Raw genomic sequence first — 23,617 nt, 5'->3', positions numbered from 1 at the left:
GGCGAGTGGAGGAAGAGAGGTTGGCGATCCGGCGGTGGTTTCTTGTTTAGGGGTAGGCGTATTTTGAGAGGTGAAGTCCTGGCGGGTTTTGCTTTTGGACGGACGGTTTTTGAGTGTAAGTTTGTTCTCTGACCGAGGTTTTTCCTTTTAAGGTTTATGGGCTCCGTATTGCATGTATGGATTACCGCTCGTCTCATCAAAATACCCTAAAAGAATAAAAAGAAAATGGTTAAAACAACGTATTAGTATTTTTAAAACGGATATATAAAAATGAAGGTAAATCCTACCGTAGATCGATGGTGTTAAAACTAAATTTTCCTGCTCCACACCTGTGAGGTCTGAAAAATAATTAAACATATATTGTAATACAGCCGAAAAGCGTAAGGGGGATTCCTATAGAGAGAATTCCCCCGACCGTGTATTCAACATGTCTCCTAAACAGAACTCTGACAGAGGGTTAGGATATATTGATTAAAAAAGATAACTTACCAAAGAAGCGTATCCCATGTTGTAGTTTAGGGCCTGCGTTCTGACCCGCGGCGTGGATGTGAGCGTTAGTGAGGACCGAAGCAGAAGACGCTTGTGACATGTTTCGGGGAGTCACCGTTAATGCATTCAGTTAGGGGGAAGAGGGCCTTATATATACATTATTGATAATACAGGCATTGTGGTTGTCCGTGAGATAGTTTTTTTTTAGGATGAGTAAAGTCGTGAAATACAGCATCCTGTCGATTTTTTATGACAAGGTATCAGCTCTTTATGAATAGTAAGCTTAATAATGAGAGACAGAGACCGTTTTTGTGTTGAGGGATTCAGACAATGCCAGATCTTGTCTCTTGTGTTTCCTGTCGCAATACATGGGATATTGTTTTTAACCGGTTGCTGACCGAGTGAATTTATGAACCTGACAACGAGAAAGTGAGCGGGAGAGGGTATAGACTTATTATTAGCAACATATAATGACAGTATATGAGTTTAAACAACTGCTGCTTAGAGGGGATGACATTTCAGGGATCTGCGCGGACGAGCAGTCTTTGTGTCTTTCTCCCACCCGAGGGGCTTTCACACACACGTGTATTGTTTTAACTCGTTCCTGACCGGGTCAACTCCTGAACCTTGCTGTGAGAAAGTGACCGGTGCGGTGTATGGAGACAGATACAGTCTTTCTCATGCACGGGGACACTTCCAGACATGAGGCATTGTTTTTAACCGAGTCAATTTATGAACCTGACAGTGAGACAGTGGCCGGCTGTGTATGGACAGATTTAGTTTTTTGCAGCATTTATCAACCCCGGTAAGTATGAGGTTAATCAATTATCGGTCAGAGGGGGCGAGTGAAGGATTCCATTTCAGTTTTTCTCCCGCGCTGGGCGTTTCGAATAAGGGAGTATTGTGCTTTTTCTTTTTTTAACTGTGTATGGACGGATTTTGTTCTGTCTCTTCAAGACTTCTGCTCAGTGTACATATAAGCGAGGAGAGACGCAAGCTGCACTGATGAGCAGTCAGTAACTGAGCTTAACCAGTTATTACTTAGAGAGGACAAGTGTTCCATTGCAGGATTCTGGCTGAGCGAGCAGAGTGTGCGTGTAAAATGGTATTTTTATTTACAGATTCCGGATGGGCAACACGTTTATGTGTCTAAAGTGTTTTATTGTTTACATAGATTTTTTTCATCTTTATTTTGAAACTTTAAGTATTCAGAGTCTGATGGTCAAATCAGTTGTGCATACCGGAATTAAATAATTCAAAATAACTTTAAATAATCATAATAATACTAATAAAAAGATTGGGTATGCATAACGGAATTAAATAATTCAAAATAGCTGTACATAATTACAATAATATCAATGATAGTAGTGATAATAATATTAAGAATGTTAATAATAAAAAAGGAGAATAATATTAATAATATAAATGAAAATAATACAATAAAGAATAATTAATATAATAATATTGATTAAAGCGTGGGGTCACGTGGGGGGGGGGGGAGTTCCGGTGGATGAGGGTCCGGAAGTGGGGGAGGGGGGTCAACTAAAGGTCAATTAAAAGGGGCGGGGTTTGATAAGGTTTGATAAGGGTCATTAATCACCCGTCGATTAAAATTTGTCATAAGGTATATCCTATGGTCTCTTACATACTCTGCACTTTACTTTGTGATAAATACAGCTGATTTGTTCTATAGAAACTAATTACCCTGCTTTCCTCCACAGTAAACAGTCCTACCATCACCACAACAGTGACAGCACATGAAACAACACCAATGATGACCAGCAGTCCTACCACCGGTTAGTTAACAGTTTTTTGATAATTTCTCCTCATCTGTAATAAGGTGTTAGCTTTGAAACTTTGATTTTAATTGGCAACAAAAAAATCTTGTTCCCTTATAAAATCTGAATCGTGTTCCCTTCATGATACACAAAGTTGAACTAGATAGACAGCAAACATATCTACACGCTCTACATTTTACTTTGTGATAAATACAGCCTATTTATTATATCAAAACCTAGCTACTCTGCTTACATCCACAGTAAACAGTCCTACCTATATATATATATATATATATATATATATATATATATATATATATATATATATATATATATATATATGCCTCAGGCTGAACAGTGGCTCTGTGACTACTGTAACGTACAAACAAATAGCAATTCGGACAGGAAACCAAAACATTTTGATATAATGCCATCTCCTTCAACTCAACTGGTCGAATCTGTCGATCTGACATCATCAATGAATAATAGTTATAATGAACTATAAAAATTTCTGAAGAAATTTAGCAAGGCGCCTGCCTCTTGGTGCATACCATACCATCAAAAATACTAACAGGAAGTAACACTGCAAATTTCAGGTTCCTACGGTCTTCACAGCCCTCGCAGCGGCTGTTGAAAGGTGCCATGTTAAGTCAATGGACCTCCTAAGAGCCTCTTGCTAGTAGCGTTGTCATGGAGACTCACTGACAGCTGTGGCCCTCTCTGTCTGTAAAGGCAGAAGAACCCTGGCTAAGCAGAAGTTGATAGGACCTTCCTAAAGCTACTTCCGGTTAGCAAAATGCTAACCGTTAGCAGCTAGCATGATTGTGTTTAGTACCACCGGGTGATGTTACTCTGTTAGCTTGGTTAAAAACCTGTACTGAGAAGTGCCTAAAAAGGGAGAAAATTCTAAAATTCACCAAATCTGTCAAGCAGAAGTTTGTACAAGCTTCCTAGAGCTACTTCTGGTTAGCAACATGCTAACCGTTAGCCGCTAGCATGGTTGTGTTCAGTATCACCGGGTGATTGTACTCTGTCAGTTTGGTCCAAATCCTGTACTGGGATGAGCCTCAAATAGGGAGAAAATACGTTGTTTATAACGTTGCCATAGTAACTCAAAATGGCGGGTGGTTAAAAAAAAATACTTCATGGGATCAGCACACATATTTTAATATACACACTGTGGGTATTATAATACAAAACTCTTAGTCTCCAACGCCAGTTTTCGATCCCACGACCTCTTTCTTGCAAAGCCTGCACTTTCCATCTGAGCTATACTGTAGCCATAAATGGGCATGCATTTCCTGGGTCATAAAGGGTTTGGTCCCTCATAGTTTGACACCTCATAGCTGGGAGATGCTTTATGCGACGTAGCCCAAATTTCTTGTGGAGCTTTCTCTCTAAAGTACGAACAGACTCTGTGAAGCAAAAGTTGGTGAGACCTTCCTAGAGCTACTTCCGGTTAGCAACATGCTAACCGTTAGCCGCTAACAAGGTTGTGTTCAGTATCACCGGGTGATTGTACTCTGTCAGTTTGGTCCAAATCTTGTACTGGGAAGTGCCTCAAATAGGGGTGCCAATACTTAATGTCACCAAACGTGACCAAAGTTCATGGGTCAGATTGGCCTCCTTTAGCAACTCAGCCTCACCACATCTGGGCCCAGAACTTAACATTTGACCAAAATGACATGTAGCACCATTTCCCACAGGTGGGTGGTGCTGTATTGGCCAATGGCGTACCGCGAGCGTTTTTAGAAACGTAACGTCACGATGACGTCACATCACGTGGTACGCAGTAGGGCAAGCTTGCATAGTCCGCCGCTGTGTCGCTTTAAAAGAGACGTGCGTTACCCTTGGTTTTACTCGGTAAACGACTGCTTTTTCCAAATCTAAAACCATGGTTTTTAAACATTGTTGCTATGGAACGTGCAACAGCGACTCGAGGTACGCTGATCGGCCGCATATGAAGGATGTTTTCTTCAAGACTGCCAAGGAGAAATGTGTGCGCTGGGTACACCGGTGCGGTCGACCTACATATGTAGCAAGCATTTTGTTGGAGGAAAGGGCCCAACCGAAGAACATCCTGACCTAATTCCAGCGACATCAAGTAGTGAACAGGTAAGAGTATTTTGGTGGCCGACATGTTAATAATGAAGCGCCTGCTACCATGATAGCATATAGGCTATCATGGTAGCAGGCGCTAACTTGATACCCTGCTACCAGGATAGCTTACTCAAAAACATTTCAAATAAGTCTACAGAAGTGCAGACACTTACAGTTAGAGTCTGCCTATTGGGTTATAATGGAGAACTTTGCCTCAAACAACGCTCCAGATCTCCTGATCCGTAAATGGTAGAGACGTAATTTTTCCTGCGTTTACTTCGTAACGGATAGGGGAAGAAGACAAGCTATCGGATGTTGCTGGAAAAAGTTTAATAAAGGCATAAAAAATTATGATATAAAGGGGATTTTTAGCAAATTTCAAAAATCCTCTAAAAAGGTTCCCGAACAAATCGCTCTAGCTTAAAAGGTATAAGAGATGTCAAAATAATTCCTAAAAACGGTTTAGGAGTAGCGACGATGTAGAAAAGTGCCTCATTTGCGGGGATGGAAGTTTGATCCTGTTTCAGCATTTTTCCAAAACGCTACTCCCGAACAAATTGTTCCTTCGGCAAAACCGTAACATTTATCGACACAATTCCTTTTTTGTGAGCGCAAGAAGGGTCTGGACATGAATGTGCGAAAGTCTCATGCCTGTACATAAAACGGTTTAGGAGTAGCAACGATGTAAAAACATGTGTCGCTTGGGAATGTCAGGTGTGATTTTTCACCACACCTCCATAGAAAATCAATGTAGAGCTTTTAGGTTTCGTGGTGCTCTGGGGTGATTTGCGAAAAATCTATAGATCCCACACCAATGAGGGTTACATTTCCAGAATCCAGACAAAAATTCCTACGTTTTGATGTATAATTTATGTGGATAGGTTGAAAATTGAGCGAGTGAGAAGAAGTTGTTCGGAGAAGAAGAATTTGTTGAATTTCTAGAGTGCGCACTCTACCAACTGCCACTTGACGACCATAGCAACGCATGTTATTTGCTGAATTTCTTGAAAAGCCAAAATTATTTTAAGGAGGTACTATATGAAAATGGTAAAAGATATGAAAAAGCTGAAATATACCATAATAGCTAAAATATATCACTACATTTTAAAAGTTAAATGGCATTTCTAGCTGAAAGTAGGCTGGAGCATTAAGCTGTCAAAAAGCTGAAAAATTTGAAGAACTTGAAGGATTCTCCATTCATTTTCAATGAGAGCAAAAACTCACAAAAAGTTGAATATTTTAAATATTATAAAAGTTATAATTACCAAAAGTCATAGCAGTAATGTCCTGAAGGAGCTGAACGTTTTGATACCAGAATGGTTGAAATCGGTTGAAAAATGCGGAACGAGTTAGGCGTCAAAAAACGTACGGAATAATAATAAAAAGTAAAGAAAAACAGGAAAACAATAAGTGAGAATGCTGTATAGCATTCTCACTTGATAATAATAAAGAGTCTGTTTAGAGGTGCATAGTAATAGGTGCCTCCATGCATTTGCATGGGAGGCAGTGCTGTGCATTGCACAGCACTGCTTCCTCATTGCACATGCAAGGCAGGCGCCTAATAATATTGATTGTTCTAATAAAACAAGAAAAGAATAATGGTTAATCAGGTGTTTGGTCAGTGCAAACGCCCAAGAGGGATTGAGTTCTACTTATCAACTTAAAAATATTTCATGACTGCGTGTAAGAGAAATGTTTGATTGAGATTTACTGAGAGAAATTAAGTTTATATAAGGTAGATTTACAACTCATGTTGGGAAGCTAATTATATTTATTTTTTTCCGGTTGATATATCATGATTGTTAAAGAGATCTTGTGTGTTATTTGGTTGTCTTTTAACGTGAGAAAGTTTGAGATTTGGGCTTGTTTTTTTCTTTTAAGTTGGGCAGGTTTTATGTTGGGTTTCGGTTACAGGAAGCTATCAGTGAGATAGGGTAACCTGTAGTGCTGTGTCTTGACTCAAAGTCCAGCATAAGCTACACGCTGATTAACATGAGCAATGGTCTCCGGCTGAACACTGACTGAAGTAACAATTCATACTAGAAGAGGTTCTGTAATTACAGCAGCTGTGAGAACAAGGAGCAGAACAAAGCAGAGTTCCCTTCTGCTTGGTTCTGCTCCTTGTGCTCCTAGCTGTCCTAGCTAACCCTCCAAGCGTGAATGTTTACTCCAGTTTAGACTTCAGTGCTGACATTTCAAACAGAAATTAATAGCGCTGTTTCCAGCTCGCTCATGTTTGTTTCGTTGTCTCTTCTTGTAATTGTTTGGTAATCAGACCAAATTTCCATCCCGCTCTACCGACACCGACGGTGACCACAGCCGAACGCCGCCGTGGCTACTGAAGGCTATGACTCATTGTCCCGCCCCACTCCAGCTGTAATTGGCTAACTTGTTGTCTTCAGTCTTTGATTTGGTTAAATTGTATGATTGACACATCAAAGTTAGTACTAATAGGATGATGGCCACTCCCAGGTATGAAAAAAAAAGAAAAAAAAGACAGTCCAGTCCAGGGCGGGCACGGCTGGCTCACAGGGCGGGCACAGCCCCCAATGCCCGCCCATGCCGCCGGGTCTGAGATCAGGAAGGAATTAACGGTCCGCAATGCAAAGACTGCGCTTTGAGAGAAGCAAACGGCCTTAATTGGGTGAATAGAGCGAAGCAGAACTGCAAACAGTGTGGTAGACACGTGTGTCAACTCACAAAATTTATATATTACATTTTGTGAGTTGAACTAGATAGACAACAAACATATCTACACATTCTACACTTTACTTAGTGATAAATACAACTGATTTGTTCTATCAAAAATAGCTACTCTGCTTTCCTCCACAGTAAACAGTACTACCATCACAACAGTGACAGCACATGAAAAAACACCAATGATGACCAGCAGTCCTACCCCCGGTTAGTTAACATTTTTTTTGTCTAATTCTTAACATCTGTAATAAGGTGTTAGCTTTGAAACTTGATTTTTTTAGGCAACAAAACAAATCTGGTTCCCTTATAAACTCTAAATGATTAACAAAAGTAGGTTTCAAGTTTTGAAAATTACCTCACAACCTTCTCAGGGTTGTGAGCTTTTAAACGTTCTTGCTCCAACAAAATCTATTGTGAGACTTTTGGCACAAAGTCAGCAATCTATTGCTTCAAGTTGTGGAGAAAAGTTCAAAATTATTCAGACTGAAGAGGAAGAGGCAGAAACAGTGCGAGTAGATGCCTTCCCTAAGGTTATTAGTGTAATAAATAATAGGTTTCCTTCATCGCAGCAGCACTGACCTCACACTACCCAGAAACATGTAAGGAAATGTTTCATATTGTGAAAAAAACAGAGCAGCTCTGATAACTCTGACTGTTACATTTCCCTATCATAACCATTTAGTCCCATGATCTACATGTGTGAATAATACCTTGTGATAGACTGATGATTCCTAACCCCTGAATGTGGGATTTAAACTGACATGAACAGAAGGATCAGAGACTGCAGGATGAGTGACGTAGGACATAAAGAAAGTAGCAGTTTATGCTCTGTTCATGGATGCAGACAGAACAGTGACAACATTCTTCTCTAGTATACATGGTATCTGACGATTCAAACAATCTGATGAAGATAACAACATACTAAGGATTTTATGTAACAATTTTACTCATTATTTGATAGGATCCAGGCAGAAACCTTAGTTCTTTGGAAATTCCCTAATGTCCTGCGAGTATCATTGTCGCTAATCTTACTGCTGGTAAGATTAGGATGATTATAATTATGACCATTTAGGTCAGAAAACAAATTATACAAATAGCAAAGTCAAGGCCTTAAACAAATTCCTTACCTTATTCTTGATGCACTTTTCTGTATTTGAAAGGACCATTCTCTATATATTCTTGTCAGCTCATAACTCTGTCTCTTTTATATTTATGGGAATACTCTAGGTTATGACCACATGTTGGAAAGCAACGCCACAAAGAAAAGCAACAATGTCACGAGGGGAAACGCAACTCCAAACTTCCAAATAATTAATGGCAGCGGATTTTTACACAACATCACAATCTACACATGTGGACTGGTTGCAGGTATATTTTGTGAACAGGTTGTCTCTATCGCAATTTCTGTGTTTTACTTGTTAACTCATCAGACTGTATCTCAAATATTTCTGGGAAATATCTAAAATGCTGGCCTGGAAATGGGGAACAGGGCCAAAAAAAAGTAAAATGAATAAGGCGAATGGACTAAGTAATTTACATATCATCCTCATGTAAAAGTACGTTCAGGAAGGAATTAACGGTCCACAATGCAAAGACTGCACTTTGAGAGAAGCAAACGGCCTTAATAGGGTGAATAGAGCGAAGCAAAACTGCAAGCAGTGTGGTAGACATGTGTGTCAACTCACAAAATTGATATATTACATTTTGTGAGTTGAACTAGATAGACAACAAACATATCTACACATTCTACACTTTACTTAGTGATAAATACAGCTGATTTGTTGTATCAAAACTAATTACTCTGCTTTCCTCCACAGTAAACAGTACTACTATCACCACAACACCTATGATGACCAGCAGTCCTACCACCGGTTAGTTAACATTTTTTCATCCATTTCTCCTCATCTGTGATAATGTGTTAGCTTTGAAACTTGATTTTTTTAGGCAGCAAAACGAATCTGGTTCCCTTATAAAATCTAAATGATTAACAAAATTAGATTTCTGTAATCCTTGTAAAATTTAAGTAAAGGTTTCAAGTTTTGAAAATGTAGCTTAAAGCGGAAACTCATTGAAGAAACTCATTGCCTACCTCCATCAAATCAGAGACTCATTCGCCTCCGACGCAAGCCAATCAGCTTTGAACTGCTCCTCCACGAAGCTAATCAGCGTCCTGGGTTCATCTTAAAAGAACTTTAAATCCACGTCTCAGCCTTCTACCCAGCAAGCAAGCAGTCGCTGCGCAATATCTGATTTGGATTCTGATGACTTGATTCAACCCACCTCCATCCCCTTCTCCACCATTGTAGCCAAGCTCCATCTGGCTTTTCCACGGTACTCCTTCAACCTCGTCCCTATCAGAGTGTAATTCCTCCCGGACTCTTACGGAATTCCCTGTAACATCTCAATCGTCTGGCAGAAGACCGCCATGTTGAGCCTGGTTCTGCCAGAGGTTTCTTCCCAAAGGGGAGTTTTTCCTCTCCAAAGTCGCTTCATGCTTGCTCATCATGGACAGTTCATGCAAACCTGTGTTTATTCAAGTTGGACATCTATCTTTCGGGTTCCCAAGTGAAGCATTGGTATCAGCTTACGCAGTCTACTGGATCCCACCGATTCAGTTCAAGTAGATCATCTCGCAAACCAGCCTCTATGGTCTAAATCAACTTTATCTATCTCCACTCCACCACCACTTTCAGGCCTGGAGGGGAACATCCCTATTCTCATACGTCTGCTTATGCATATTGAAGTATAATTCAGCATTAATGTTCCTGCCGAGGTCTGAGCGCCAAAGACTTAAAATATTGTATCAATAAATTCTTCTAATTGTCTCTTTTTTCTGTGTGAGTTTTTCAGATTGAAATAACCTCACAACATTCTCAGGGTTGTGAGGTCTTAAACGTTCTTGCTCCAACAAAATCTATTGTGAGTCTTTTGGCACAAAGGCAGCAATCTATTGCTTCAAGTTGTGAAGAAAAGTTCAAAATTCTGTTTTCCTTAAGTAAAAGTGCATTCGGGAAGGAATTAATGGTCTGCAATGTAAAGAAGATGCTTTGAGCGATGTTAACGGCCTTAATTGGGCGAATAGAGCGAAGCAGAACTGCAAACAGTGTGGTAGACGCATGTCAATGGCAAAGTTCATATTTTCTCGATTTCAACCATCTGAACTTTTTTGTAAATTTGCGTCATGTTAAGGGTCTTCCTCATCCGTTTATTTACGTGGGAAATGTTTTTATTATGTTACATATTTAGACAATACAATGAGGCTATATATATATATATATATATATATATATATATATATATATATATATATATATATATATATATATATATATATAATATGTGGACATGTTGCCACATAGTAAACCACATTTAAAACTTTAAAATGATAAGTGCGGAAGGATCTCCCCAAAAAGTCACAATGTATACATTTAGATGGGTCCCAGGTATATTGAACACTTTCTCTTGATTCAAACAGATATAGATTTAAGGAGATGAGTCCGGGTCCCTAAGTTTAGTATTCGCAAATATGGACTTGTACACATTAAAATGAGATGGGTCAGTAATAAATGGAATTCATCATTGTCAGATGATATTGGACTTGGGAATTTTTACTTTTTCACACAAGTTAAAAATAAAAACCTACTATTGATAAAGATTTTAACTGGGTTTTATTCTTTGAAGTAAATTTTTCAAAATATCTTGTAGTTGCCAGTTATAGAGGGGTTTGCATTAAAATATGTATATATTACATTTTGTGAGTTGAACCAGATAGAGAAACATACAGTATCTACACACTCTACACTTAGTGATAAATACAGCCTATTTATTATATCAAAACTAGCTACTCTGCTTTCCTCCACAGTAAACAGTCCTACCATCACCACAACAGTGACAGCACATGAAAAGACACCATTGATGACCAGCAGTCCTACACCCGGTAAGTTACAGTTTTTTGATCCATTTCTCCTCATCTGTAATAATGTGTTAGCTTTGAAACTTGATCTTTTAGGCAACAAAACAAATCTGGTTCCCCTATAAAATCCAAATGATTAACAAAATTAGGTTTCTGTAATCCTTCCTAAAATTTAAGCAAAGATTTCAAGTTTTGAAAATAACCTCACAACCTTCTTAAACGTTCTTGCTCCAACAAAATCTATTGTGAGTCTTTTGGCAGAAAGGCAGCAATCTATTGCCTCAAGTTGTAAAGAAAAGTTAAAAATTCTGTTATTCTTAAGTAAAAGTGCGTTGAGGAAGGAATTTATGGTCTGCAATGTAAAGAAGATGCTTTGAGCGATGTGAACGGCCTTAATTGGGCGAATAGAGCGAAGCAGAACTGCAAACAGTGTGGTAGATGCATGTCTACGGCAAAGTTCATTTTTTCTCAATTTCAACAATTTGAACTTTTTTGTAAATTTGCGTCATGTTAAGGTTCTTCCTCATTCATTTATTTACGTGGGAAAATGTTTTTATTATGTTACATATTTAGACAATACAATGAGGCTATATATATATATATATATATTGAGTATGATGTGTAACCTAAATCTAGAGATTTAGACAAGGAGTTTAAGTTTAAACAATCACAGAACATGCTTTTCTTTGTAAACATTGAATGTAAAAGTCCATAATCTGTATGTCTTATAGGGGTGAACACCAGCACAGGTCTGAAAGCTTGTAAGGAAAATAGTTCTTCTGAAGATGAACATGGCGATTGTGTCCCAGCATCTGTGTTAGGAATGCTATATAAATCTGAGGTAATGTAGACCTTCTCAGGTTTTTGACCCACAATAACAGTGCTAAACTCAGTTTTCGTCCTCTCTATTTTGTTACATATTTCTCTAAATGTTGAGTACATTTTAATACTACTTATAAAATAAGAATATTTAGATAGCTAGATAGATGTTTGAACTGAAAGGAAATTGATATGAATGATAGTCACACTTAATGTGTAAGTATGTATTTGATGGATAAATGCAAATGTATATTTCTGTGAATAACCTTAAAGCTGGCCAGGGAGTGAAGAGCAACATCAAAGGATGCCAGGGTAATCACAAAACATGCATTAGTCTAATTTATGATTGATGTTTTTTACCAATATTGTAAATATAATAAAATGTTTTAAAAAAAATCTAAAAAAAATAATTACTCATTGCTATTGTTCATTAATTATAATCACCACTATAGAAGCAGATTGTGGAGATGTGATATTACCAAAATAGATTATAAATAGATTAAATAGATTTTTTATGCTAAAGCAATGTAGCGATTTGACAGAGACAAAAAATGGGTCAGGCTCACCAGTTGCATATGATGGGATATCTGCGTAACCAGAGGTTCCCCAGTTGAGTCATATTTCTCCACCATCTAAAGCTTCTACCCAGCTTTTTGTGGCCGCCCCTTAAATCCTTGCTGCTTTCAAGTCAAGTCGTAAACTTGAATATCCATCATAAAATTACTCCAGATTTTTTTGTTGGATATATTTTTTGCAATCAAATCTCTGAAATGTTTTATTCTGTGTATCCTAAACAAATCCTTAAAAAAATTCCAGTTGATTTTATTTTCTTAAATAGCTTTGGCCAAAGGATCTTTTCCAAAAAAGTATTAAAAAAAGTATTAAAAAAACAGCTGAACTTCTGTTCCACGGTTCAAGACATTTTGCTCTTCAACCAAAGGGCTTTTTTAATTCAAAGCAAGTGCAGGAGAAGTTGCAGGCTTTATATTGTGTTGCGGCAACTTTCCAACTTTAGGAGCCGTTTCAGTTGAAATTTCTGACTCTGTGGTCGGGAATTCTGACTACCGAATATAAACAGAACGCTCTGTTATAGCTACATGAGTGTGTCGTTATTCAATCTATCTTCACATGCAGATTAGGACCACTTAACAATGGAGCACGTTAAGACTTCCTAGTCCCTAAAAGCCTGGTTCACGAATAGATGGCTTGGTCACATACATGTCTTCCCTCCCCTCTCCTCGTGTCTCTGTACACTAATGACTGCACATCTGCAGACCCATCTGTGAAACTCCTGAAGTTTGCAGAGGACACCGCTGTCACTGGTCTGATCCTGAACGGCGATGAGCCTACATATGGACATCCAGTGGATCAGCTGGTCCACTGGTGTGTCCAGGACAACTTGGAGTTAAACCCACTAAAGACTCTGGAGATTATAGTGGACTTTAGGAAAACCCCCCACACTCTGGTTCCTAGGAACTGTGGTCTGTCGGAACCTGAGACAGTCCTCATATATTGACACCATCCATAAGAAGGCCCAGCAGAGACTGTATTTCCTGAAACTTAAGAAGAACAACGGTCCTCAGAAGCTATTGGTCACCTTCTATACTGCCATCTTTCTTTCTGTCTTGGGCTAATCTGTCTCTGTGTGGATCAGTTCATCCACAAATCTTGGCATGTCAACACTGCCACGAACAATTAGAACTGCAGAGAGGATCATCATGACTTATCTTCCATTCATTCAAGACCTATACAGGTCCAGCACCAGTTTATGGTCAGAAAACACAACTGTCAACCCAGCACATCCTGGCCACAGGTTATTCAGACTTTTACCCTCAGCTGTAGGTTTTTGAAAGCTGGTATCTGAGGCTTCCTCCTCTGTTTAAAGAGGGTTTCCTGTTGGATGTAAATGGGTCCCTTTACCCCCCCTCTATAACCATCTCTTTTCAGTCCAAAATGTAATGAATAGAGCTGGGGAACCCGATATTCAACCGAACACAAGGTTACGTGTTGATAAGGTTTATTGAAGGAAAGTTGAATACTGGCAGACAGAGCAAGGAGGCTGGAATGGGCAGGGGACCAGTAGAGGCAGGTAGTGAAGTAAGCTGAGCGAGGACAGGAGTTGCAGGCAGGGACAGATCAGAACCAATGATGAAGGCATGAGCTAACCAGAATGATGCAGGCCGAAAAACCACTAGAACGGGCAGAGCAAACAGCTGGACCTCAGAGAAAAGGACAAACTTGAGCAGCACGCAGACACTAGGGACGTACATCAGTGAGGGCTGCACATGAGCAGAGGCACAGCATCCTGCTAGCTAAGCACACAGGAATCAGCAGAAATCTTGGCAGCAGTGCACATGAGATGAGACAAGACCAGACAAGATGAGAGATTCTGACAGGGAGTGTTGAGTGAGGCAAGTATATAAATGCAGGGAAACAGGTGGAATGACTTGGAGGTAGTTAGTGGCAGCAGGTGGAAATGGTCAGGGGCTGAGTAGTGTCTGGGAGGTGACTGAGCAGATTAGATAGTGACTGATGGCTGAGAGAAGTGGAGCAAAGAGTGGAAAATCCGTCCAGAAAGTCCAAACAAAAACTTAAGTCATGACACCAAATTGCACTATTGAGTCTTGTCCTGGGGAGCTCACTCTCCTTTGTTGCGCCACGTGTCTGTGGAGAAGCTATTTGGTTTCTCCAATAGGGGGATCTGAACATTCCTTCCCACACTGATCTTCATAGACCACAGCACTCTTTTTGTGATTGGGGGTTTTGTCCTTGGGATGGAAAAGCCTTTGTTTAAAAGTCCTGTTTTGTAACGCTCACAGCCTCTGCTGTGCTTCTTTGTGTTTGTTGCTGCCTGCCGACGTCACTGTTTGCTCCCTGTGCTGCTTCAGTAATTATCTACTGATTTCTTGCACCTGTGGCTGCTCAGATTACTGCCGCTGTCTCACCTGCTTGCTGCTCTATATAAACCTGTCTGTTTCAGAGCTCTGGTGCCAGATTCTTAAAATGCTGAATATTTGTGCATGATCCCGGACTGTCTCTGGATTTTCTGTTCTACGCCAAGCAAGCTTCTGAGGACAGCGAAACCACTTAGCTCCTTCTGAGACCATAGTTGGATTTTTGTGCTATTTTTTTGATCCAAACAAGTGGTTCCTGAACCAGTTCCTAAAGTTTCCCAATTCTTCCTTCTATTGTGTTTGCACAGTATAGTCAACCATTAATACCATAATAGTTTTAGTTTTTAGTGTAGTCCCACTGAACAGGCCTTGGAACTTGAGTTAACTTGAATAAGCGGAGCGTGTGTGACTTCCTTCTTATGTTGAAAAAAAATATGAATTAATTGTTATTGGGATTTTGACATTTTCTGAAGCTTCCTCAAACAATATGCATGCCTAGAGACCTACTGTTGATGGTGAACATCAGCTGTTTTACACTCTGTTTAACATGACTTGTGAGGTGCCATTTCTCATGATACTGGACAGTGGGATTTTTGATTCTGCAGTAGAGATGACTAACAGTTAACCCATAAAATCATATAGCTATTAATCACAAGGTTTTCTGATTACTTGATTTTCTATTTTAGTGACCAGAATTTTTGTTAGATGCATGTTAATTTAATAAAACTGAGATTTTTTTAATAACTGTTTTGTAGATTTCAATAAGCTGTTTAGACCCATTGCTAAATCTTATTATTAGATTGATTTTTGTTTTGTTTAATTACTTTTGTACACAAAATTGTATACAGACATCCATACAGCCACAAGCTGAAGGTTTCACAGAATAACTTTAAGACAAAAGTCTCATATTATGCTCAGGAAACATCGGATATTAAGTTCTCCTAAGTCAGACACTGAATCCCCCCAAAATGTCACTATGTACCGGTATATACATAAATATCGGGTTTGATAAAATTAACATTAAATTCCCTGTACCCTGCCTAACTAAAAGTATGGTTTTGTAAAAAATATTTTTAGGGTAAAGTTGAATCATTACCAACCACCAATCACAAAGATAAGAGATAATTCAATTCAGTTAAATTCAATTTTATTTATATGGCGCCAATTCATGAAACATGTCATCTCAAGGCACTTTACAAAGTCAAAATCAGTCAGATTATACAGATTGGTCAAAAATTTCCTATATAAGGGAACTAGTTGATTGCTTCAAAGTCCCGACAAGCAGCATTCACTCCTGAAGAAGCGTAGAGCTACAGGAAGAGTTGTCTGCATTGTCCATGGCTTTGCAGCAATCCCTCATACTGAGCAAGCATGAAGCGACAGTGGAAAGAAAAACCACCCATTAGCGGGAAGGAAAAACCTCCAGCAGAACCGGGCTCAGTATGAACGGTCATCTGCCTCGACCGACTGGGGGTTACAGAAGACAGAGCAGAGACACAACAAGACAGACAAAAAAGCACAGAAGCACACATTGATCCAGTAATCGGTTCTACATTAGATGGCAGTAGCGGGTGAGCCGTCTTCTCTGGATGATGTCACAGTTTAACAGAACGTCAGACCAGGTGTGCCTACTATAAAGAAAAAGAGAGAGAGCAAAAAGTTAAAAGCTGAAATGACGACAGTCACTTCAATGTAATACAATGCAAAACTGGAGAACAGTAGACTGAAGAACAGTAGAAATCAGTAGAGTGAGAAAATTAGACCCTGATGTCCTCCAGTAGCCTATGCCTATCACAGCACAACTGTAGAGGTAGCTCAGGGTAACATGAGCCACTCTAACTATAAGCTTTGTCAAAAAGGAAAGTTTTAAGATTAGTCTTAAAAATAGACAGGGTGTCTGCCTCATGGACCAAAACTGGGAGTTGGTTCCACAGGAGAGGAGCCTGATAGCAAAAGGATCTGCCTCCCATTCTACTTTTAGAGACTCTAGGAACCACCAGCAGACCTGCAGTCTGAGAGCGAAGTGCTCTGTTAGGAATATACGGGTTAATCAGAGCTCTGATATATGATGGAGCTTGATTATTAAGGGCTTTATACGTTAGAAGGAGAATTTTAAATTCTATTCTTGATTTAACAGGAAGCAAATGAAGGGAAGCTAAAATTGGAGAAATATGATCCCTCTTGTTGATTTTATTCCTGAGGTGAAAAAAGGAAACTCTGGAAACCTGTTTAATATGGGATTTAAATGACATGTCTTGGTCGAAAACAACACCAAGATTTTTAACTTTATTACCAGAGGCCAAGTTAATGCCATCCAGATTAAGTGATTGATTAAGAACTTTATTTTTTGAGGACTCTGGCCCAAAGATTACAACTTCGGTCTTGTCAGAATTTAAATGCAGGAGATTTAAAGTCATCCAGCTTTTGATGTCATCAAGACATGACTGCAGTCGAAGTAACTGATTGGATTCATCAGGATTCATGGATAAATATTGCTGAGTGTCATCAGCATAACAGTGGAAATTAATCCCATGCTGTCTTATAATTTTGCCAATCGGAAGCATATATATATAGTAAATAGAATTGGTCCAAGGACTGAACCCTTTGGTACTCCACAAGTGACCCTAGAGTTTGAGGAAGATTTATTATTAACACGAACAAACTGGAATCTGTCCGACAGATAAGATTTAAACCAGCCTAATGCTTTCCCCTTAATCCCTACAGTATGCTCAAGTCTTTGTAGGAGAATATTGTGATCAACTGTATCAAATGCAGCACTGAGATCTAACAGGACAAGTATAGACACAAGTCCATTATCTGAGGCCATGAGAATGTCATTAGTGACTTTCACCAGAGCTGTTTCAGTGCTATGATAAGCTCTGAAGCCTGACTGAAACTCCTAAAGTAGGTCATTACTTTGTAAATGTTCACATAGTTGATTAGCAACTACTTTCTCAAGAATTTTAGATAAGAAAAGAAGATTAGATATAGGTCTGTAATTTACTAACTCATCTTGATCAAGAGATGGTTTCTTAAGTAAAGGTTTAATAACAGCTACTTTAAAAGCCTGTGGTACATATCCATTTACCAAGGATAGATTAATCATGTCTAAAATAGGACCACTGATCAGAGGGAATACCTCCTTAAAGAACTTGGTTGGGATTGGGTCTAACATACAGGTAGAAGGTTTAGATGAAGCTAAAATTTTAGATAGCTCAGAAAGCTCTACTGCTTTTAAACAGTTCAGACACTGCACAGGTTCTAAAGATTCCTCCAATGCTGCCTCACTCACTGAGGACGAGGTAATCATGTTTGGGAGGATGCCAATTATTTTATTTTTAATGGCATCAATTTTATTTATGAAGAATCCAATAAAATCATTACTGCTAAGAGCTAAGGGAATAGGTGGATCAACAGAGCTATGACTCTGTGTAAGTTTGGCAACTGTACTGAAGAGAAGGATTATTCTTATTCTTATTCTCTTCAATTAATGATGAAAAATATGCTGCTCTAACTCTGCGAAGAGTCTTGTTATACAACAATAGACTGTCCCTCCAGATTAGGTAGGATTCCTCTTGGTGTGTAGAGCGCCATTTTCTCTCCAATTTCCTAACATTGTGCTTCAAGAAACGTAGCTTTGAATTAAACCAAGGAGCAAGCTTCCTGTGAATGATCACCTTCTTTTTCAAGGGAGCTACATTGTCTAATGCAGAACGCAATGACGAAGTCATACCGTTTACAAAGACATCTATTTGTGAATTGGAAGAAACAACATTGCTGCTATCTGCAGGGTATTTCTGCAATACTGGCGATATTAAGAGGGGGACAGACTTTTTAAAGTTTGATGCAGCATTGTCCGATAAAGATCTACTATAATGGAACCCTCTTTTGGGGGTGGAGAACTCAGTTAGATTAAACTCAAATGTTATTAAAAAATGATCAGATAGGACAGGGATGTGAGGAAATACTGTTAATTCTTCACAATCAATGCCATATGTCAGCACAAGGTCTAAAGTATGGAGCCAAGAGTGCATCGGTTTATTCACATTTTGAGCAAAACCAATTGAATCTAGGATAGTTTTAAAGGCTACACTAAGGTTATCACATTCTGTGTCAACATGAATGTTAAAATCACCCACTATAATAACCTTGTCAGTGTTTATCACCAAATCAGTTAAGAAGTCTGACAACTGATCCAAAAACTGAGAGTAAGGGCCTGATGGACGATACAAAACAACAAACAGAAGAGGTTTTATTGCTTTGCAGTTTGGATGAGGGAAACTGAGGGTTAAATGTTCAAAAGAACTGTAGTTATTAATTGGCCTGGGACTAATTAATAAATCAGACTGAAAGATGGTTGCCACTCCTCCTCCTCTTCCCACAGATCTGGGAATGTGGAAATTTGAATAATTGGAGGGAGTTGACTCATTTATACTAACGTAGTCCTCTTGTAGCCAGGTTTCTGTGAGACAAAATAAATCAATCTGTTTCTCCCTCCAAAGTCATTGGAGGGAGAGACCTTATATTTAATAGACCACATTTAATTGTTTTATTTTTAGGTTCAAAGTGAACCGTATTGATTTTTATTAGGTTTTTATGATTTGTTCCTTTTAGATAAGTTTTTGATCTGTTAAGTTTTGGCCGTGGGAAAGACACCGTCTCAATAGGATAATGGATGGGTAACAGTACAGAAGCTGCAGAGAGGTGTGTTAAACTACGGCTCTGCTTCCTGGTCTGGACCCTGGGTTGTCAGCATTTAGGAGAACTAATAAATCCGGCCAGATTTCTAGAAAGAAGAGCAGCACCATCCAAAGTAGGATGGATGCCGTCTCTCCGGATCAGACCAGGTTTTCCCCAGAAAGTTCGCCAGTTGTCATTGTAGCCCACGTCGTTTTCAGGACACCACCTAGACAACCAGCGGTTGAACGACGACATGCGGCTAAACATGTCATCACTGGTCAGATCAGGCAGGGGACCAGAGAAAATTACGGAGTCCGACATTGCTTTAGCAAACTCACACACCGAAGCAACACCAACTTTAGTGACCTCCGATCGGCGTGACCGGGTGTCATTACCGCCAGCGTGAATAACAATCTTACTGTATTTACGCTTATCCTTAGCCAGCAGAAAGACACACTTTCTTTCTCTTCAACTTCCCTCACTTTAGACAGACATTTTAGACAAAACATATAACTAGAGCCCTTCAGTTTCTGCTGAGAAAGACATTAAACCAAAGAAAAAAAGCTATACTGAACTATTCAGAAGCTCAGAGAGAAAATATGTTACTAATTCTTTCATTGTTCTATTTTGACAGAAACTGGATAATGGGACCCTGCCAGAGTTCGTGGAACAACTCAAAGATATGACTGTTAACACCAGTGACAGCATAACTCGATCTCCAAGTACAATCAATGCCACTGTGAAAATTCTCCACAATATAGCCAACAGAGCTTCATTGTTATCTATGACATTAAATGAAAAAGTATCAGAGGTGGGAGAAAAAAAGACATCATATGATATTTCCTTAAGACATACATCTAAGATCTGAGATCTAAAACAAAATGTATTTTTACAGAACATCCTGAAAATTGCAGGTCTTCTAACCTCCGATAAAGCAAAGGCATCGTGGGATACCCTGAATCAGAATGACAGAAGCTCAGAAACAAATAATAACACCAGAATAAAAAGCTCCAGCTCTTCCTTGTTGAATCTTTTCGAGACAATAGCCACCATTATTGTCAATGAATCTTTCACCATTGAGACACCTTTCATTCTGTTAAACAAAACCAACTTAACAACAAGTTTGGATGTCCTTAATTCCTCAGTGGAACTAAGCATACCAGAGGCTGGTGGAGGAAGTAAATTCATTACTGTCATAATGTTTGCTTCCATGGATAATGTGCTCCCTGCAAGAGATGAAGCCAACTCCTCATTCATGGTTATCAATGGAAAAGTTGCCCTTGTTCAGACGACAGCCCGCATCAGGAATATAACAATAACATCAGAAATTTTAAATGAGAGCTTGAGAGATCCAGAATGTGTTTATTGGGATTTCAAACTCTTTGAAGGCCTCGGAGGATGGAGCAAGAAGGGCTGTTCATTACTCTCCCGTGACAATAAATCCATCAGCTGCATCTGCAACCACACCACTTCCTTCTCTATCCTTATGTCCTCTGATAGTTTTAAAGACTCTAAAATTGATGATATAACATTCATTGGTGTAGGGATATCCATAGGTTCTTTGGTTATATGTCTAATTACTGAAGCTCTCATATGGAGAAAAATAAGTACCAACACCACAGCATTCCTGCGCCATGTTACTATTGTAAACATTGCAGTTTCTCTTCTAATTGCGAACATTTGGTTCATTATTGGAGCATCATTTACAGATGTAGAGAGGAAAAACCCTCCAGCATGTGCTGCTGCTACCTTTTTCATCCATTTTTTCTACCTCGCCATGTTCTTCTGGATGTTAGCCTCAGGCCTGCTGTTGCTCAACCGCACTGTCTGCGTCTTCGAAGGGGGATTGTCTAAAACGTCTATGGTGGTTATTGGATTTCTTTTGGGATATGGTGCACCACTGATTATTGCCGTAATAACCATGGCAGTAACTTCCCCCTTAAATGAATATATAAGGGAAAATCAGGTTTGCTGGCTCAACTGGGATAATTCCAAAGCTCTGCTGGCATTTCTGGTTCCTGCTCTTCTGATAGTGGCCACAAACTTTATTATCCTGCTTGTAGTGGTATTCAAAATGTTGAGAAGAAGAGCAGAAAAGAATGCTGCCCAAGCAAGAGAGCAGCATGTTCTGGTAGTGATTGCCAGGAGTTTGGCTGTGCTCACACCATTTTTTGGACTGACTTGGAGTTTAGGAATCGGAACTATAATTGCCCCAAAAAACAGGGAGATTCATTTTGCATTTGCTCTCTGCAATTCACTACAGGTAAAAGCTTGTTTTAACCAGTTGCAATAAGTTTTTAACTTAATACACTATGATGTATGGAAAAAGTAAAAAAAGTATAATTGTGTTTTTTTTTTGTTTGTTTTTTTATTCACCGGATGCTCCTCTTCTAGGGTTGCTTCATTTGGGTGTTTGGAACACTTCTGGACAAAAAGGTGTGCATGTCTCAGTTATATAAATATAAGAAATTAACTATAATGCATTGTTATTAAGATTGTAGATTAAAAAATATGTAAATATTTTTTTATCGTTTACATGATCACAGTTTATTCACTTTTAATTTGCATACTTTCCTGATATTTTTTAATAAGTGTATGAATATGTAAGGAAGTGCTCTAATATTTGAGAATTCTCTTTTCAGGTGCGGTCTGAAACTATAAACTTTCTGAGCTCCCAGGACAAGTTAATATATGGTTGATGACATCACACTGCTGCAAGAGTCTGCATGTGCAAAAGAAGTTTCTTTGTGAGAAGATCGTTTTATCCATTCTCATCAGACTCCACCCCTCATTTATTGACTTTACCTCAACCAGGCTCACAAGCAGAGCTGGCCAATATTTGGCCTTGTTGCCAGTTAGTTTACTGGTATATTTCCCAGGGGTTTTTCTGACTTTTTATTTTCATGTTCTCCGTTGAACTATGTTGGGAACCTTTATCTTTTATTGCCTATTTATTTGGATAAAGAGAGCACAGTGACAAGAAAATAACTCGGTGGAAGGTTATGTTTTTATTTTAATAAATAATGTTGCAACATAATGGTTGTCAGAAAACACTCTGTACTCCAGATATCGGCCTTCTGCCAGTATCTGTGGGGCCCTTTAATCTACACGGTAGATATTCCCACAGCTTTGTATAACACTTCGGCTCCATCCAAATACCTGTAATTATAGCTCCTAGCTCCAGCTTCTAGCTCCTGCTCTGTAACCTTTCACAGGGTGAACAGTAAGAACTCTATTGTAGGACTGCTGTGCTGATTTCGGACAGCCTTTAACTCCAACATCATTATGTGATGGAAACCTGCATGGATGGATGATGTGAGTCAAATCCAGGCCTACAGCCTTCCGAAATGAACTACAAAGTGTGCAATCTCTTCTCTCCGGACCTTTTTTGTTGATTTCCATGAGATGGGCTGTCTTTATATGTCATGTCACGCAAAGGATTGTGGGATACCTTAAGGCTCCTTAGCGCCAGTAAGGGACATCGCAAGGTTCCTAGGCTAAGCTCGCAGCGAGAGGAAGTTTACAGGCTCCTTTTCCTACCTCCTTGATAAATCCGCACTTATCATGGAAACCAACCACTGACACACTTCCGCTTTGGCTGAAGAGTCCTTACTCAATAAGGGTATTTGGATGGACCCATGTTTACGTACCTCCTAAAGCTAATCAAGCTACCCAGGCTTTAGTGAAGCGCACTAACTTTAGAGGATTTCTCCAAACACACCTAACTTGTTTTTGACAGATTTTAACCCCTGCAGATTGATAAATCTTATGTAACCTTTTACCGGTATGTGACGTGTTCTTTGATACTTACAAGGTGCTTCGACCTGTGCTCTGGTACCATGAAAGGTGCTTATAAATCCCTCTGCAACTCCATGTGGCTTCTATGACCCACATAAACCCAAACCACAATGACATTCCATTCCACTTTGGTCAGAGGAATCTTTTTTTTTTTTATCTCCAAGACCACATCAACTCTACTAACTGGGACATTTTTCAAGGTGTTTTTGCTCATTTAGATGAACTCACAGACACAGTGTCAGCATATATCATCTGTGTAGAATTAGGTATTCCCACAGTCTGTCACAATCTTTTCTAACAATAAATCTTGATTTACAAAATATAAAAAAAACACAATTAAACTCCATGTGGACTTAAAAGTCCACATGGAGTTTAATCCATGTGGACTTAAAAAGGCTTATCAGAAGATGTTATTTTATTGTAGGCTTTGTGGTTTTAATGTGTATTCC

At 39.1% G+C, this 23,617-nt stretch overlaps 1 protein-coding gene across 1 annotated transcript; it reads left to right on the top strand.

Moving 5' to 3' along the window:
- Positions 1 to 32: 32 nt before the first annotated feature.
- LOC110367518 (mucin-17) lies at positions 33 to 20,120 on the top strand. The gene is made up of 7 exons (XM_036147075.1): positions 33 to 115; positions 2,211 to 2,285; positions 7,200 to 7,271; positions 8,292 to 8,432; positions 8,882 to 8,935; positions 10,927 to 11,001; positions 20,005 to 20,120. Exons 2-7 carry the CDS (start codon positions 2,261 to 2,263, stop codon positions 20,013 to 20,015), a joined length of 378 nt encoding a protein of 125 aa, XP_036002968.1. The 5' UTR covers positions 33 to 115; positions 2,211 to 2,260; the 3' UTR covers positions 20,016 to 20,120.
- Positions 20,121 to 23,617: the final 3,497 nt, after the last annotated feature.

This window comes from Fundulus heteroclitus, chromosome 15 (assembly GCF_011125445.2).
Source record: "Fundulus heteroclitus isolate FHET01 chromosome 15, MU-UCD_Fhet_4.1, whole genome shotgun sequence".
In the NCBI taxonomy this organism is placed as follows: Eukaryota; Metazoa; Chordata; class Actinopteri; order Cyprinodontiformes; family Fundulidae; genus Fundulus; species Fundulus heteroclitus.
This window is presented reverse-complemented; position numbering and strand designations above follow the sequence as displayed.

What these genes read in the sequence shown, in the direction of transcription:
- LOC110367518 (XM_036147075.1), top strand. Translation starts at nt 2,261, where the DNA reads ATGATGACCAGCAGTCCTACCACCG. An exon ending in GACCAGCAGTCCTACCACCG is followed by an intron (nt 2,286 to 7,199) that starts GTTAGTTAACAG and finishes TTTCCTCCACAG; the next exon opens with TAAACAGTACTACCATCACA. An exon ending in GACCAGCAGTCCTACCACCG is followed by an intron (nt 8,936 to 10,926) that starts GTTAGTTAACAT and finishes TTTCCTCCACAG; the next exon opens with TAAACAGTCCTACCATCACC.